This window comes from Hemitrygon akajei, chromosome 18 (genome assembly GCF_048418815.1).
Source record: "Hemitrygon akajei chromosome 18, sHemAka1.3, whole genome shotgun sequence".
In the NCBI taxonomy this organism is placed as follows: Eukaryota; Metazoa; Chordata; class Chondrichthyes; order Myliobatiformes; family Dasyatidae; genus Hemitrygon; species Hemitrygon akajei.
The window spans coordinates 75,187,082-75,205,769 of NC_133141.1; the positions used below are offsets into that span (position 1 = coordinate 75,187,082).

The following is an 18,688-nucleotide window of genomic DNA, read 5'->3' on the forward strand; positions in this document are numbered from 1 at the left end:
CATCCACTTAATTTCTTGTACTTCATGAATTCATATATAATACTTTTAATCATTACTCCCCTCACCTTTCACATTGATTTCTATTGCACTTGGCCATACTCTCCAATCCCTTCTTGAGCTTTCTGCCCCGTTAATTCTGTTGTCTTTCTTAACTTTTATTATTCGCTCTTTGCCTTTAACGCCATCCTTATATTTCCAGTTCATCTCCTCCCCCCCCCCCCCCACTACTGAGTTTAAACACACCTGTGTAGCAGTGGCAAACCTGCCTGCCAGAATGCTGGTCCCCTGCCTGTTAAGGTGCAAGCCGTCCCTGTTGTACAGTTCATCCTTACCCCAAAACAGATCCCAGTGGTCTAACAATCTAAATCTCTGCTTCCTGCACCAGCTCCTCAGACACACATTCAGACATGGCAGAAAAGTTATGGAGTTGGCAAAAAGATGTGGCACCAGAGTGGCGCAATGCTATTACTGCTCGGGGTGTCAGAGTTCAGAGTTCAATCCCGATATCCTCTGTAAAGAGTCTGTATGTCCTCCTAAAGAAGTACTGGTCAGTAGGTTAATCGGTCATTGTAAATTGTCCCATGATTAGGTTAGAGTTAAATCAGTAGTTGTCAGGGGTTTGCTGGTGCAGCTTGAGGGGCCAGAAAGGCCTATCCTGTATTTCTAAATAAATTCTTACCTGGTGAAGCAAATTTCATTACAATGTCTTCCTTGTTTACACCCAACAGTGAAAGGGCATAGGCTGAAAGTACTGCACCATATGCTCCATCAAGACCATCTATGTGCCGCTCCAGGTAATTAACTGCTTTCTTGATGCTGTTCTCATAACTCTAATTAAGAAATGATACTTAAGTTAAACAACTCTAGACAGGCATTAAGTGTAAGTGAACATTAATGTTAAACATGAATTCACAACAGCAATACATATTGTATGGGTAAATAAGTCCTTTAATTCTTTGAGGAGATTACAAGTAGGATAGATAAAGGGCTGCAGTGGATGTTGTATATTTGGACTTTCAGAAGGCCTTTGACAAGGTGCCACACATGAGGCTGCTCGCCAAGTTACGAGCCAATCATATTAGAGGAAAGTTACTAACATGATTAGAGCATTGGCTGATTGGAAGAAGGCAGCGAGTGGGAATAAAAGGATCATTATCTGGTTGGCTGCCAGTGACTAATGGTGTTCTGTAGGGGTCAGTACTGGGATCATTTCTTTTTATGCTGTATATAAATTGTATTGCCTTTATGACATTTGTTTAGTTTATTATATTTTCACTTTAGTAATTCATTTATTATCGTTTTCTAGTTAAAGTTAAGATTGTTTAAAGTAAATTCATTGTCTGTGATATATCGTGGCATGCGATGACGTCACACCCGGTTTTGCCGCGTCTTGTGGGAAAATACCAGTTTGGAGAAACGGGAAGGAGGGGGCTCACATGTGCAGGATCAGCGTGAGAAAAGTTTTCTTTCTACGCACTAGAAACATCAGTGAAGCAATGCCGTAAGTTCATGAGATAATTGATATGTTGAATTAAAAATGTTAATGCTGATTCTGTTAAAAGTAATGACGGTTGATAAGGTTTATATTTTTGTTATTTAAAGAGTTGCGGATAGTTTGTGTTGAAGTGTATTTAAAGCAGTCGATGGCGTAGGTAGATTCTGACTGTATGTTGCACTTTAATGTAATATAGTTGTTGTAGTTTTACTTTTGCAAGTATTTATGATGTAAATGTGATATCAAGAAGGAAACAAATACTGTATATATTTTGTATTGTTTTATCAACAGTTTTCACCATACATTAATGTGGAAGAGTGAACAGTAAACGGTTAATCTTACTGCGATCCTGTCTTCATTGACTACAGTTTACCTCGGTGTTTAGTTCAGAGTTCTCTTACACCTGTGCAAGAACACTACATTGAAAAGGCGGCATTATCAGGTGTTTCAAGTGCTGCAATGACAACTCGATCCAGCATCAAGTCATTGCCATCCAGTGACAGGGGCAGTAGGGCATCAACAAGTAAGGCTGCCCATGCAAGAGCTAAGGCAGAAGCCGCCAAGGTGCGAGAGTTGTACGCCGAACAAGAAGCAAAATTGAAAAAGGAAGCGGCTGCCAGAGAAGCCAAAAACCAAATGGAAAAAGCTGCCAGAGAAGCCAAAAACCAGTTGGAAAAGGTAAGGATAGAGTCAGAGTTAGAAGAGCTGACTCTACACCGAGAAGCAGAAGCTGCCAGGGTGGAAGCAGAGATAATAGAAAATGCTGAAGAAATGCATGATCTGGTTGACGTAAGATCTACTTCAGAAAAAATCAGATTGGAACGCACAAGCAACTATGTCCGATCTCAAATAGACTTGAAGATTCGTTCTCCCTCTCCATACTTATATGCTAACGTCCCATTTCATGAGGAGTCTCAGAAAGGCCCAATTGCATCACATCCATCCGAGGAAGACAATTTACTCTTGCAACTCCGCGATGAATTCAAGAATGAAAGGGCTGATGACAAATACTTCTCGACACCAAACTTACCAGATTTGGCGAGAAGAGAGGCAAAGGCTGAATTCAGAACAGCAAATTCCATAACAGATGTACACCCTCAGTCATATACCTGCCGACATATTCCCCCAGCCAGCATGCCACTTGCAGTTGAACCCATGGCACAGTATTTAGCACGACGAGACCTCATCACTTCAGGACTATACCAGCTCGACGATAAACCTGAAAATTACCGTGCATGGTACTCCACATTCGCCAACGCTATCCATGGAGTCCAGCTTGGAGCAACCCAAGAGTTGGATCTTATGGCGAAATGGCTGGGAAAAGAATCATGCGAACAGGTGAGACGCATACGTTCAGTGTACATTAACAACCCCAAGCTAGCCTTATGCAAAGCATGGGAGAGACTTCGGGAGTGCTATGCGGCCCCTGAAATTATTGAAGCGGCACTATTCCGACGTCTGGAAAATTTTCCCAAGGTGTCAGCCAAGGACCACACTAAGTTAAGAGAGCTCGGAGATTTACTCATGGAGATTCAAGGCGCCAAAGAAGATGGCTATTTAACTGGCCTATTATACCTAGATACTTCATACGGGATTAGACAAATAGTGGACAAACTTCCATTTGGGCTGCAGGAAAGGTGGGTGTCTGTTGGCTCAGAGTACAAGGAAGAGAACGATGGTCGATTTCATCCCTTTGAGTATTTCATGAGGCTTGTGTGCAAGGGGGTGAAGAAGCGAAACGACCCTAGCTTCATGAGTCCAGGTAGCAGTACAATTTACACCAAGCCAGTTAAATCCATTTCGAATAATTTCAACATTAATAAACCCATCTCAGTGCTGAAGACTGAAGCCTTTACAACTAACAATGACCCTAGCAAGAATTGTCCATTGCATAACAAACCCCACCCCCTCAAAAAATGCAGAACGTTTAGGAAAATACCCCTTGAAGAGAGGATGGCCCTTCTCAAGGAGAAAAAAATATGTTTTAAATGCTGTTCCTCTACCTCTCACTTTGCTAGAGAGTGTACGATCTCCGTGAAGTGCCCGGAATGTAATAGCACTAATCATGATGGGGCCATGCATCCCGGCCCGTTACCACAAACCAATGAAGCTCCTTCACCCTCACAACAGGACGGCGGGGAGGGAGAGGCTCACTCCAGGACAACTGTTGTCAGCTTGAGCTGTACAGAAGTTTGCGGTCAAGCTCAGTCAAGCCGTTCTTGTTCAAAGATCTGCCTCACTAAGGTGTACCCTAAGGGAGCCAAAGACAAGGCCATCAAAGCCTACGTAATTCTGGATGATCAGAGCAATCGCTCACTAGTCAGACCAGAGTTCTTTGACTTGTTCAACATTGAGAGTAATCAGTTCCCATACTACCTTAGAACTTGCTCAGGCAGCGTGGAAACTTATGGAAGGAAGGCAGAAGGCTTCCAGCTCGAGTCCCTGTTTGGTAAAGTTGTCATCTGTCTCCCTCCACTCTTAGAGTGCAATGAAATTTTGAATAACCGCACTGAGATCCCGACGCCAAGTGCAGTGCTACACCAGCCACATCTCCACCACATTGCCAAGCACATCCCAGAACTGGATCCAAAAGCAGAAATACTCCTGCTATTAGGGAGGGATGTTCTCCAGGTGCACAAGGTTAGGCAGCAGGTCAATGGACCACACGACGCCCCCTGGGTCTGGGCTGGGTGGTGATAGGAGAGGTGTGCCTTGGCAATGTACACAAACCGACAGTTAACACACTCAAGACCAATGTGCTAGAGAGCGGCCGCCATTCAATTTTTCAACCCTGCACAAGTTTCATGTGTATCAAGGAAGCACAACAAGGCTTTAACAAATGTAAAGTAACCGACAAGACGCTGGGACAGTCAGTCTTCGCTCAAACTGAGCATGATAATAAACTTGCTCCATCAGCTCAAGACGCAATTTTCTTAAAAATAATGGACACCAAGGTCTTCAGCGATGAAGCAAATAATTGGGTCGCCCCACTACCTTTCAGAGAACCACGCCAGTGCTTGCCATACAACAAAGAGCAGGCAGTCAAGCAGTTCACGTCCTTGCAAAAAACCCTGAAAAGGAAACCTGAGATGCAGCAACAATACGTAGCATTTATGAAGAAGATCTTCGCTAATGGACATGCTGAAGTAGCACCGCCAATGACGGAAGGCGAGGAGTGTTGGTACCTCCGAACATTTGGGGTTTACCACCCACAAAAGCCCAATCAGATCAGGGTGGTCTTTGACTCCAGTGCTCAGTGCGCTGGTATCTCCCTTAATGACGTGCTCCTCACAGGCCCTGACCTTAACAATACCCTTCTCGGGGTCCTGCTGCGCTCCCGAAAGGAGAAGGTCACAATCTTAGCGGACATCCAGCAGGTGTTCCATTGCTTCTTAGTAAAGGAGGACCATCGCAATTTTCTCCGTTTCTTATGGCACAAATGTAACTTACCTCGCACCGCGGATGAATTGGCCCAGGCAAAGGACGTAATCTTTAAAGCAACTCAAAGAGCGGCTTTTGCAGTTGAATTTTCAGCTCTCTAAGTTAATAAACCAATACCAAAGGACAGCCCTTTGAGGAAATTCAACCCGATCCTGAAGAATGATATCATCTGCATTGGAGGCCAGTTAATACACTCCCAACTTCCAGCTGCAGAAAAGAGTCCAGTAATCCTGCCCAAAGACAGCCATGTGTCCTTACTGCTCACTCGCCATCACCATGAACAGGTAAAGCATCAGGGCCGTCACCTGACGGAAGGAGCAATAAGGGCAGTGGGACTGTGGATCTTGGGAGGTAAAACACTGATCAATTCAGTACTTCATAAATGTGTAACCTGCAGGAAACTGCGAGGCAAGTTGGAAGCTCAACGTATGGCGGACCTCCCACCAGAATGCCTCGAAGCCTGCCCTCCTTTTATATATGTGGGGCTCGACGTATTTGGTCCCTGGACTATCACTATGAGACGCACCAGAGGAGGACAAGCAGAGAGCAAGCGGTGGGCCACCATGTTTAGCTGCATGAGTTCAAGAGCGGTACACATTGAGGTAATCAAATCTTTGGATACATCCAGCTGCATTAACGCTCTCAGGCGCTTCTTTGCGCTAAGAAGCCCTGCAAAACAGTTAAGGTCTGATTGCGGCACAAACTTTGTTGGAGCATCAAAGGAGCTGGGGATGGACAAAACGGTGCAAAAGTACCTCAGTCAGCAGGGATGCAACTGGGAGTTTAACACACCACACGCCTCTCACATGGGAGCGGATGATTGGTATCGCCAGAGGAATTCTTGATTCAATGTTTCTGCAGCAACACACTCGATTGACCCACGAGGTACTGTGCACACCAATGGCAGAGGTCACAGCCATTATAAATGCACGACCACTCCTACCTGTGTCTTCTGACCTGGAAAAACCCTTCATACTCTCACCATCAATGCTCCTTACGCAGAAGGCAGGAGCTCCCCCTCCACCAGGGGACTTCTCTGATAAGGATTTGTACACAAAGCAATGGAGACAGGTCCAGGCTCTGGCAAATCGGTTCTGGTCTCGTTGGAGACATGAATATCTACCTTTGTTGCAATACAGACAAAAGTGGACAGAACCCTGCAGGAATCTTCAAGTTGGAGATTTAGTCCTGCTCAGGGACAAGCAAATTACCCGCAACAGCTGGCCAATGGCCAGAATCACTGCCACATTCCCTAGTAGGGATGGACATGTCAGGAAGGTTGAGTTGAAAACTTCTGACCAAGGTGATGTGAAAACTTACCAAAGGCCAGTTACAGAAGTCATTCTACTTCTACCTAAGGACTGATTTAGAGACTGAAGTTTTGTATTATGTTCATTGTGACCCTATGAAGGTCAGGCGGGGAGTGTGTTGCCTTTATGGCATTTGTTTAGTTTATTATATTTTCGCTTTAGTAATTTGTTTGTTATCATTTTCTAGTTAAAGTTAAGATTGTTTAAAGTAAATTCGTTGTCTGTGATATATCGCGGCATGCGATGATGTCACACCCGGCTTTGCCGCGTCTTGTGGGAAAATACCGGTTTGGAGAAACGGGAAGGAGGGGGCTCACATGTGCAGGATCAGTGCGAGAAAAGTTTTCTTTCTACGCACTAGAAACGTCAGTGAAGCAACGCCGTAAGTTCATGAGATAATTGATATGTTGAATTAAAAATGTTAACGCTGATTCTGTTAAAAGTAATGACGGTTGATAAGGTTTATGTTTTTGTTATTTAAAGAGTTGCGGATAGTTTGTGTTGAAGTGTATTTAAAGCAGTTGATGGCATAGGTAGATTCTGACTGTATTGTTGCACTTTAATGTAATATAGTTGTTGTAGTTTTACTTTTGCAAGTATTTATGATGTAAATGTGATATCAAGAAGGAAACAAATACTGTATATATTTTGTATTGTTTTATCAACAGTTTTCACCATACGTTAATGTGGAAGAGTGAACAGTAAACGGTTAATCTTACTGCGATCCTGTCTTCATTGACTACAGTTTACCTCGGTGTTTAGTTCAGAGTTCTCTTACACCTGTGCGAGAACACTACATAAATGATTTAGATGATGTAATCAATGGCTTTGTTGGAGATTGGTGGAGAGGCAGGTAGTGTTGAGGAAACAGGCAGGATGCAGAAGGACTTAGACAGATTAGGAGAATGGGCAAGGAAGTGCCATTTGAAATATAACATTGGAAAATGCATGGTCATGCACTTTGGTAGTAGAAATAAATGTGCGGACTATTTTCTAAATGGGGAGAAAATCCAAAAATCTAAATGCAAAGGGACTTGGGAGTCCTTGTGCAGAATACCCTAAAGGTTAACTTGCAGGTTGAGTCAGTGGTGAGGAAGGCAAATGCAATGTTAGCATTCATTTCAAGAGGTCTAGAATACAAGAGCAAGGATGTGATGCTGAGGATTTATAAGGCACTGGTGAGGCCTCACCTTGAGTAATGTGTACAGTTTTGGGCTCCTCATCTTAGAAGATTTGAGCTGGTGTTGTAGAGGTTCCAGAGGAGGTTCACAAGGATGATTCCAGGAATGAAATGGTTATGATACAAGGAACGCTTGATGACGCTGAGTCTGTACTCGCTGGAATGCAGAAGGATGAGAGGGGGGATCTCACTGAAACCTTTCAAATGTTGAAAGGTCTAGACAGTAGATGTGAAAAGGATGCTTCCTATGGTGGGAGAGTCTAGGACAAGCGGGCACAGCCTCAGGATAGAAGGGCGTCAATTCAAAACAGAGATGCAGAGAAATTTCTTCAGCCACAGGGTGGTGAATTTGTGGAATTTGTTGTCACATGCTGCTGTGGAGGCCAGGTTGTTGGGAGTATTTAAGGCAGAGATTCACAGGTTCTTGATTGGGCATGGCATCAAAGGTTATACGGTGAAGACCGGGAACTGGGGTTGAGATGGAGAAAAAAAAAGATCAGCCATGATTGAATGGTGGAGTAGACTCAATGGGCCAGATGGCCTAATTCTGCTCCTTTGTCTTCTGGTCTTAATTTTGAGTTGGTCTATGGACAATAATTAAGGCTGAGGAGCAGAAAGGGAACATTTTGGATCATGCAATATTTAAAGAATTCTATCACTTAAAGAAAAATTCTAAAAAGTTCCCACATCATCGGTGGCCAAATTATACCAGACTTAACCAAACCAAAGTTCAAAATATAAAGTAAATTCATTATCAAAGTATATAGATGTCACCATATTCAACCTTGAGATTCAATTTTTTGTGGCATACTCAATAAATCTAATAACCAAAATAGAATTAATGAAAGACCACATCAAAAGGGTAGACTACCACTGTGCAAAAAAAAATCAAACTGTGCAAACACAAATAATAATAATAAATATAATAATGGCAATTATTATAATAAATTATATTATGACCAATCCATTATTACAGATAGGACAATCCATAATAACTGCCCAGCTATAATAATAGAGGATAAACAAGCAAGGACAGCTTACTTAATAGAATTAGCCATTCCAAACACACCTAACATCAGAAATGTGCTGAGCTATTAGAACATTTTAAGACTATGGAACATGAACAGGGTATATGCGTCGTTTGCAGGCAGCGGAGTGAGCTGGGTGCAGAGTGAAGGCTTAAGGGCTTTGGCTCAACAGGCTTAGGCGGAAACAGGTGAGGCAAAGTAGGTTTAGTTTTGAATTTTTCCTGTTATTTGAGGAAAGGGGAAATTATGAGTATGCTTGTTGTTCTCGGTGTTGGATGTGGGATGTCCTGCAGTCTCCTAGCCTCCTGAACTTCCATATCTGCAGCTCGATGACCTTCGTCTGGTCAGGGAGAGTGAGGAATTGATAGAGAGGAGTTACAGGAAGGTAGTCACACAAGGGCCATGAGAGGCAGACAAATGGGTCACAGTTAGGAGAGGGAAGGGGAAGAGTCAGGTACTAGAGAGTACCCCAGTGGCTGTACCCCTTGACAATAAGTACTCCTGTTTGAGTACTGTTGGGGGGGGGGGAGAATGGCCTACCTGTGTGAAGCAACAGTGGCTGTGCCTCCGGCACAGAGTCCGGCCCTGCAGCTCAGAAGGGTAGGGAAAGGAAGAAGAAGGCAGTAGTAATTGGGGACATGATAATTAGGGGGTCAGATAGGCAATTCTGTGGACACAGTCAGGAGACCCGGATGGTAGTTTGCCTCCCTGGTGCCAGTGTCCAGGATGTTTCTGATCGTGTCCAAGATATCCTGAAGTGGGAGGGTGAGGAGTCAGAGGTCGTGGTACATATAGGTACCAATGACATAGGTAGGAAAAGGGAAGAGGTCCTGAAAGGAGAATATAGGGAGTTAGGAAGGGAGTTGAGAAGAAGGACCGCAATGGTAGTAATCTTGGGATTACTGCCTGTGCCATGCGACAGTGAGAGTAGGAATGGAATGAGGTGGAGATTAAATGCGTGGCTGAGGGATTGGAGCAAGGGGCAGGGATTCAAGTTTCTGGATCATTGGGACCTCTTTTGGGGCAGGTGTGACCTGTACAAAAAAGGATGGGTTGTACTTGGATCCTAGGGGACCAATATCCTGGCAGGGAGATTCACTCATTATTATTCACTCATTCATTCATTCATTAGAATGGTTGGGGGCGGGAACAAAATTGAAGAGACTAGGAGAGAGGAGGTTAGTTCACAAATAGAGAAAGCTTGTAGACAGTGTGTGAGGGAGAATAGGCAGGTGATAGAGAAGGGGAGCGCTCAGACCGAAGATGTAGGGGAGAAGGAAGGAAAAGAAGATATAAAGTTGTTTGCACCATTAGGGATAAACAGAGAGTATGAGGTGGAGAATTTCTTAAATGCATTGTAAGAAAGGTGGATGAGCTTAGAGCATATATTGATACCTGGAAATAAGATGTTATAGCTATTTGTGAAACATGGTTGCAGGAGAGGTGTGATTGGCAACTAAATATTCTTGGATTTCGTTGCTTCAAGTGTGATAGAATCGGAGTGGCAAGGGGGAGGTGTTGCATTGCTTGTCAGAAAACATATTACAGTGGTGCTTTGGGTAGATTAGAGGGCTCGCCTAGGGAGCCTATTTGGGTGGAACTGAGGAATGGGAAAGGTGTAGTATCACTTATAGTGGTGTATTATAAACCACCTAATGGGGAGCGAGAATTGGAGGAGCAAATTTCTAATGAGATAGCAGGTATTTGTGGTAAGTACAAGGTTGTGATTGTGGGAGATTTTAATTTTCCACACATAGACTGGGAAGCCCATTCTGTAAAACGGATGGATGGTTTGGAGTTTGTGAAATGTGTGCAGGATAGTTTTTTGCAGCAATACATGGAGGTACCAACTAGAGAAGGGGCAGTGTTGGATCTGCTGTAGGGAATGAAATAGGTCAGGTGACGGAGGTATGTGTTGGGGAGCACTTCGGGTCCAGTGATCACAATGCCATTAGTTTCAATATAATTATGGAGAAGGATAGGACTGGACCCAGGGTTGAGATTTTTGATTGGAGAAAAGCTAACTTTGAGGAGATGCGAAAGGATTTAGAAGGAGTGGATTGGGACAATTTGTTTTATGGAAGGATGTAATAGAGAAATGGAGGTCATTTAAAGGTGAAATTTTGAGGGTACAGAATCCTTATGTTCCTGTTAGGTTGAAAGGAAAAGTTAAAAGTTTGAGAAAGCTATGGTTTTCAAGGGATTTTGGAAACTTGGTTTGGAAAAAGAGAGAGATCTACAATAAATCTAGGCAGTATGAAGTAAATGAGGTGCTCGAGGAATATAAAGAATGTAAAAAGAACCTTCAGAAAGAAATTAGAAAAGCTAAAAGAAGATACGAGGTTGCTTTGGCAAGTAAAGTGAAAATAAATTCAAAGGGTTTCTACAGTTATATTAATAGCAAAAGGATAGTGAGCGATAAAATTGGTCCTTTAGAGAATCAGAGTGGACAGCTATGGGTGAAGCCAAAAGAGATGGGGGAGATTTTGAACAATTTATTTTCTTTGGTATTCACTAAGGAGAAGAATATTGAATTGTGTAAGGGAAACAAGTAGGGTAGTTATGATGATTAAAGAAGAGGAAGTACTGGCGCTTTTAAAGAATATAAAAGTAGATAAATCTCCGGTCCTGACATGATCTTCCCTAGGACCTTGAGGGCAGTTAGTGTAGAAATAGCAGGGGCTCTGACAGAAATATTTCAAATGTCATTAGAAACGGGGATGGTGCCGGAGGATTGGCGTATTGCTCATGTGGTTCCATTGTCTAAAAAGGGTTCTAAGAGTAAACCTAGCAATTATCGGCCTGTAAGTTTGACATCAGTGGTGGGTAAGTTAATGGAAAGTATTCTTAGAGATGGTATATATAATTATCTGGATAGACAGGGTCTGATTAGGAACAGTCAACATGGATTTGTGTGTGGAAGGTCATGTTTGACAAATCTTATTGAATTTTTTGAAGAGGTTACTAGGAAAATTGACGAGGGTAAAGCAGTGGATGTTGTCTGTATGGACTTCAGTAAGGCCTTTGACAAGGTTTCACATGCAAAGTTAGTTAGGAAGGTTCAATTGTTAGGTATTAATATTGAAGTAGTAAAATGGATTCAACAGTGGCTGGGTGGGAGATGCCAGAGAGTAGTGGTGGATAATTGTTTGTCAGGTTGGAGGCCGGTGACTAGTGGTGTGCCTCAGGGATCTGTACTGTGTCCAATGTTGTTTATTATATACATTAATGATCTGGATGATGGGGTGGTAAATTGGATTAGCAAGTATGCAGATGATACTAAAGTAGGTGGTGTTGAGGATAACGAAGCAGGTTTTCAAAGCTTGCAGAGAGATTTAGGCCAGTTAGAAGTGTGGGCTGGAGGGTCAGCGGGAGACGCTCATGGAGTGAGTACTGTTTCAGATCCGCTCCATAACCTTTACTTTTTTAAACCTTTGATCACCCTTATTCAACTTATTTTTACCTACACCAAAAGATTCTTGATATTTTCTCGGGCTTATTGTTAAGAGTTCATTCTGAATTTTTGAAGATATGCAATCAGAAATGGCTCTTAGATCCAAAGGACGAGAACTGGGGCATAACCCGAACGGTAATGGAAAGAAGCAAGCTCATCCGCAACGCACTGAGTTAACTTATGAACTGCTTATGGAAGTTTTGGATAAAAAATTCGATGAACTACAACAAGTTTTTAAACAAGATATAAAGGCTTTTCAAGATTATATGGTTAAGACGGATTCAGTAATTAACCAGCAGCAAATTCTTATCGCGTCTCTGCAAGAAGAAGCTCGGAAACGAGATTTGACAATTGATAAATTGCAACAGGATTTAATTTCGACCATTAAACTGGTGGAATCACTTAAAGCCAAGAGTGTCGACTTGGAGAATCGGTCCAGAAGACAGAACCTACGTATACTTGGTCTCCCAGACGGCATAGAAAAAGGCGATCCTTCGAAATATTTTGCTCAACTTTTAAAAGATGCGTTTCCGTCGGTTTTTCCAGAGAACCCCCGGTTACTTGACCGAGCACATAGAATTTGGAGTCGTTCATCGAGAGCTTCAGCTAAACCCCCGGTGGTAATTGTCCGGTTTCACTATGTACATGACAAAGAACAACTTATTCGTGAAGCTCGGAGGGTTGGGATGATTAAATTTCAAAATTACTACTTCCGTTTGGTGGAAGATTTTAGTCCTGAAGTTATGAAAAAAAGGCTTCTTTTTAAACCTCTGATGTCTGCATGTTATGAGAAAAATCTAAAACCTGCGCTCTTATATCCTGCGAACCTTAGAATATCTCCGTCGAATGCCCCACGCCAGGTTTTTCTTTCTACCATTGAAGTGAGAAGGTATCTGGAGGAGAACTTCCCTACTGCTATAGACACTGATCCCTAATAAATGAGTGATTCTGATTGTGTAAGATGGTTTTTGATTCCTCAAACCAGGGTTAGTCTCTGGTTATTGGTGTAGGTTTATCCTATACTTCATATTTAAGTTAAAGTGTGTTTTCGTTATATTAATCATTCTGTCTTATACACTTTAACCATTATACTCCATTTTTGACTATTATTTTTGTTCCCTTGAAGGTATATTTTTAACCTTTCAAAGGGAAATTTTTTGTATTATCAAGATGGTGGTTTTTTGCAAAAATATTCTTGGTTTTGGTTAAGAGGGCGTTATTGTTTCTTTTTTCGTCTTCTTCCTATAATGCATTGCTTATCATAGTTTAAATACTTCTTGATTTGTTTGGGTTATAACCCGATTTATAAACTTTTAGTGATTATATTCTTTTTTTTTACAACTAAGCATATTAAGAAGCGTAGATTTTAGTACTGTGATCATAATTTTTAAAGTTGGGGTGGTTTTTTTTAATATATCCTTTAAATATGGAGTGGTCTGCCGCTGATATGGGGGTAGAATTAGTCTCATTTTTTTCTTTTTCTAGCCATATTTTGGCTTTTTCTTTTTCTTGTGGGGGTGGGGGTTGGTCTGTTTTCCTTTTTTATTTTTCCTTTACCAGTTTGTTTCAATTTTTTCATTCGGGCTGTTTTTGAACTACAAATATGTCTACGATGTCGTCACTTCCGGGTCCGCTCTTTATTTTTGTTCCTCTTCCGGGTGCATGAGTTTATAATTTGGTTAACCCTTTTTATACCAAAGGGTTGACTTTAGAAGCATGGCTCAAACCATTAACTTTGTGTCTTGGAATACTAATGGTTTAAACCATCCGATTAAACAAAAGAAGATGTTCAAAGTATTCCAAAGACTTAATGCGCATATCATTTTTGTACAGGAAACTCATGTGAGGAAGGAGGACAAATATCGCTTTTTTAGGTCTTGACGGGGTCAACAATATCATTCGAATTCGAATGCCAAAGTTAAGGGAGTTTCAATTTTTATTGACTCCTCTATTGCATTTGTTCAACATGATATCCTTTCGGATCCGAATGGTAGATTTTTGTTAATTACAGGTTTACTCTGTAATAAAAAGGTTGCTATGGTTAATGTTTATGCTCTAAATGTGGATTGTCCTGATTTTTTTAAGTCCTTATTTACTTCTTTACCTAATTTAAATGAATATAAGTTAATAATGAGTGGTGACTTTAATTGTTGTTTAAATCCTTTGGTGGACAAATCTATATCTACTCAGTCTTTACCCAATAAGTCGGCTACTTGTATTAACTCCTTTTTGACTGATAATGGAGTTTTTGATATTTGGAGATTTTGCCATCCTAATGACAAAGAGTTTTCTTTTTTCTCGCATTTTTATCATTCCTATTCGAGAATTGATTATTTTTGTATTGACTCTTGTTTTATTCCATTGGTAATTGGTTGTAATTATGATATTATAGCTATTTCTGACCACGCTCCATTAAAACTTTCTATTAGTTTTACGGATACAGCTTTAAGTGCTAGACAATGGTGATTTGACTCTACCTTATTGCAAGATCCGGACTTTATCAAATTTATGAAGGAGCAGATCGATTTCTTCTTTTCAACTAATTCCACGGAAGATATCTCTTGTGGAACACTTAGGGACACTTTTAAAGCGTATATATGTGGACAGATTATCTCTTACTATGTTGGTCTGAGAAAATGTATTAAGAAGGAAACTCTTTTATTGGTTGATAAAATTAAAGAGATTGACAAGAAATATTTGACCACTCCTAGTAGGGAGCTTTACAAACAAAGGGTTGAACTTCAAATGGAACATAGTTTATTACTTACATCTCTGATTGAAAATCAATTAATGAAAACCAGCTCTGATTTTTATATACATAGTGATAAATCGGGAAAACTGTTAGCTAGTCAGTTGAAGAATGTTTGGGTTAAACGTCAAATCACTAAGGTTTGTCAGCAGAATGGGGATTTGACAGTTAACCATGATGAGATAAATAAGTCTTTTCAAGACTTTTATACCTCCCTGTATCAATCTGAATTCCCTCAGGATCATAATACCATGTGTGATTTTCTTGGGAAATTGAATTTTCCAAAATTATCATCTGATAGATAGATAGATAGATAGATAGATAGATAGATACTTTATTCATCCCCATGGGGAAATTCAACAGATCATCTGATGATCTTTCAGTATTAGATACTTCGATCACGGATGCGGAAATTAAAGGGTGTATTTCCTCAATGAATTCCGGGAAAGCACCAGGTCCAGATGGGTATACAGTAGAATTTTTTAAATGCTTTTCTGCTACTCTCTCTCCTTGGTTATGCAAGGTTTTTGAAGAAGCAATTAGATTGGGGAATTTGCCACAATCTTTTTATAGAGCTTCCATTTCTTTAATACTGAAGAAAGATAAAGACCCTACTGACTGTGCATCTTATAGACCAATATCTTTATTGAATGTGGACTCCAATATCTTTTCCAAGTTACTGGCTTCCAGGCTGGAGAAGGTATTACCCCAAATTATTTCGGAAGATCAGACCGATTTTATTAAAAATCGATACTCTTTTTTCAATGTTAGGAGATTACTGAATATTGTTTATACTCCTTCACATAGCACTTCAGAATGTGTTATTTCATTAGATGCGGAGAAAGCATTTGATAGAGTTGAATGGCCTTACTTATTTTATGTGCTGGAGAAGTTTAATTTTAGTCCGACCTTTATCTCTTGGATTAAACTGATCTATCAAACTCCAGTAGCTTCGGTGTTTACTAATAATCAAAGATCTCCCTTCTTTCGTTTATTTCGGGGCACTAGACAAGGTTGTCCTCTTAGTCCATTATTATTTAATATTGCTTTAGAACCTTTGGCAATTGCCATCAGAGAATCACAGGATATTTTGGGTATTAACCGTGGAACAGATATTCATAAGGTATCTTTGTATGCAGATGATTTATTATTATTCATTTCTAACCCTGAGAAATCTATTCCAGCAGTTTTATCATTGTTGGCTCAATTTAGGGAGTTTTCTGGGTATAAGTTAAATCTTAATAAGAGTGAATTGTTTCCTTTGAATAGACAGGTCCCAAGCTATGGTAATTTACCTTTTAAATTAGTTAATGACTCTTTTATTTACTTAGGGATTAAAATTACAAAAAAACCATAAAGAATTATTTAGGTTTAATTTTCTACCCTTAATTGATCAGATTAAAGGCTTGTTTACTAAGTGGTCACCATTATTTTTATCTCTGATAGGTAGGATTAATGCTATTAAGATGGTTATTTTACTTAAGTTTTTATATATTTTTCAAGCAGTACCAATTTTTATTCCAAAATCCTTTTTTACTAATGTTGATTCAAAAATTTCCTCATATATATGGCAGAATAAAAATCCCAGGTTAGGTAAAACATACTTACAGAAGACAAAGAAGGAAGGTGGATTGGCATTACCCAATTTCAGATTTTATTATTGGGCAGTTAATATTAGATATTTGTTATGTTGGTTGAAAGAATGGGATGGTCCTTCTGGCCCTCATTGGGTGAGTTTGGAAACTAAATCGGTACCAGGTTATGCTCTGGGTTCTATTTTAGGGACTTCTCTCCCTTTTGCTCTTTCTAAATTGCCGAAACGAATTGACAACCCGATAGTTAAATATACCTTACGTATATGGTTTCAATTTCGGAAATTTTTCGGGTTGACTCAATTCGTTTTAAATATTCCTATTGTATCTAATTGTTTTTTCCACCCCTCAATTATAGATCAAGCTTTTTTGGCTTGGAAAACTAAGGGTTTATTAAGATTTTCTGATTTATTTTCGGACAATTGTTTTATGTCTTTTGGGCAATTATCTAATAAATATAATTTGCCTAGATTTCATTTTTTTAGATACTTACAGGTTAGGCATTTTTTAAGTACGGTACTTCTTACATTTCCAAATTGTGTGTCTTCAGATATTTTGGAGAGTTTGTTTGAATTAAACCCTTTTCAAAAAGGGCTTATATCAAAACTTTATAATATAATTATGAAGATACGTTCAGTGCCCCTTGATAAGACCAAAAAGGATTGGGAAAGAGAACTCAATCTTATTATTCCTATTGAGAATTGGGATAGAATTCTTCAATTAGTTAATACATTGTCTATATGTGCCAAACATTCATTAATACAATTTAAGGTTGTACATAGGGCACATATGTCCAAGGATAAATTAGCTCATTTTTATTCTTATATAAACCCTATTTGTGACAGATGTCAATTGGAAATCGCTTCTTTAACTCATATGTTTTGGTCATGTCCGCTTTTGATAAAATATTGGAAAGATACTTTTGATATTATCTCTGCGGTACTGAACATCGATTTACAATCCCATCCTATTACCGCAATTTTTGGTTTACCAATGATGATGGACTCACTTCATTTATCTCCTTCCGCCTGTCGAATGATTGCTTTTCTCACTTTGATGGCTAGAAGATCTATTTTGTTGAATTGGAAGGAAATTAATCCTCCCACTGTATTTCACTGGCTTTCTCAAACTATGTTATGTTTAAATTTAGAAAAAATTAGAGTGGTGTATTCGATACTTCTATTAAATTTGAAAGGATATGGAGACCATTTATTCAATATTTTCATATGATGTAATACGACCCTGTTCCAAGCTTATTGGTTTTATCAGCTTTAATCATATTTATGTTGAGAGGATCAGAGTTGACGACATTGATGTTTATGTATTCTTGTGATATATTATAAACAGCCCTTTTTTCCCTTTTTTTAGTTTTTTTTCTTTTTTTTGTTTCCTTTTTTTCTTTAGACACTAGATTAGTAGGTTAGTTAACTTTGCATATAAATTTTTTTTCTTTTTTATATTATATTATATATTATGAAATTTCTAGATATATCTGGTTTATATATATACTATATGGTTCATGTTTCGGGAAAACTTATTAATACTGTATTCATTGCTTATGTATTCTTTCACGTGCAATGGGAATTTGTATGTTTGTAATCCCTTTATTAATATATCAATTGTATTTTGTTCATAATATTATTAATACTAATAAAAAGATTGAAAAAGAAAGAAAGAAGTGTGGGCTGTACGATGGCAGATGGAGTTTAATGCTGATAGGTGTGAGGCACCACATTTTGGTAGGACTAATCAAAATAGGACATACATGTTAAATGGTAGGGCATTGAGGAATGCAGTAGAACAGAGTGATTTAGGAATAATGGTGCATAGTTCCCTGAAGGTAGAATCTCATGTGGATAGGGTGGTGAAGAAAGCTTTTGGTATGCTGGCCTTTACAAAACAGAGCACTGAGTATAGCTGCTGGGATGTAATGTTAAAATCGTACACAGCATTGGTGAGGCCAAATTTGGAGTATCGTGTACAGTTCTGGTCACTGAATTATAGGAAAGATGTCAACAAAATAGAGAGAGTACAGAGGAGATTTACTAGAATGTTATCTGGGTTTCAGCACCTAAGTTACAAAGAAAGGTTGAACAAGTTAGTTCTTTATTCTTTGGAATGTAGAAGGTTGAGGGGGGACTTGATAGAGGTATTTAAAATTATGAGGGGGATAGATAGAGTTGATGTGGATAGGCTTTTTCCATTGAGAGTAGGGGAGATTCAAATAAGAGGACAAGAGTTGAGAGTTAAGGGGCAAAAGTTTAGGGATAACACAAGGGGGAACTTCTTTACTCAGAGAGTGGTAGCTGTGTGGAACGAAAAAATTGGATAGGTATATGAACAGGAAAGGAATGGAAGGTTATGGGCTGAGTGCAGGTTGGTGGGACTAGGTGAGAATGAGTGTTTGGTACAGACTGGAAGGGCCGAGATGGCCTGTTG

The 18,688-nt window shown here is 39.8% G+C and overlaps 1 protein-coding gene across 1 annotated transcript in view; it reads right to left on the bottom strand.

Annotated features, from left to right (window-relative positions):
- LOC140741526 (complement C3-like) overlaps nt 1–18,688 on the bottom strand; it is a 313,216-nt gene that overhangs the window by 59,529 nt on the left and 234,999 nt on the right. Inside the window, exon 28 of the mRNA XM_073071820.1 lies at nt 680–830. Coding sequence (XP_072927921.1) covers nt 680–830 — 151 coding nt within the window. The remainder of the gene's footprint in view (nt 1–679; nt 831–18,688) is intronic.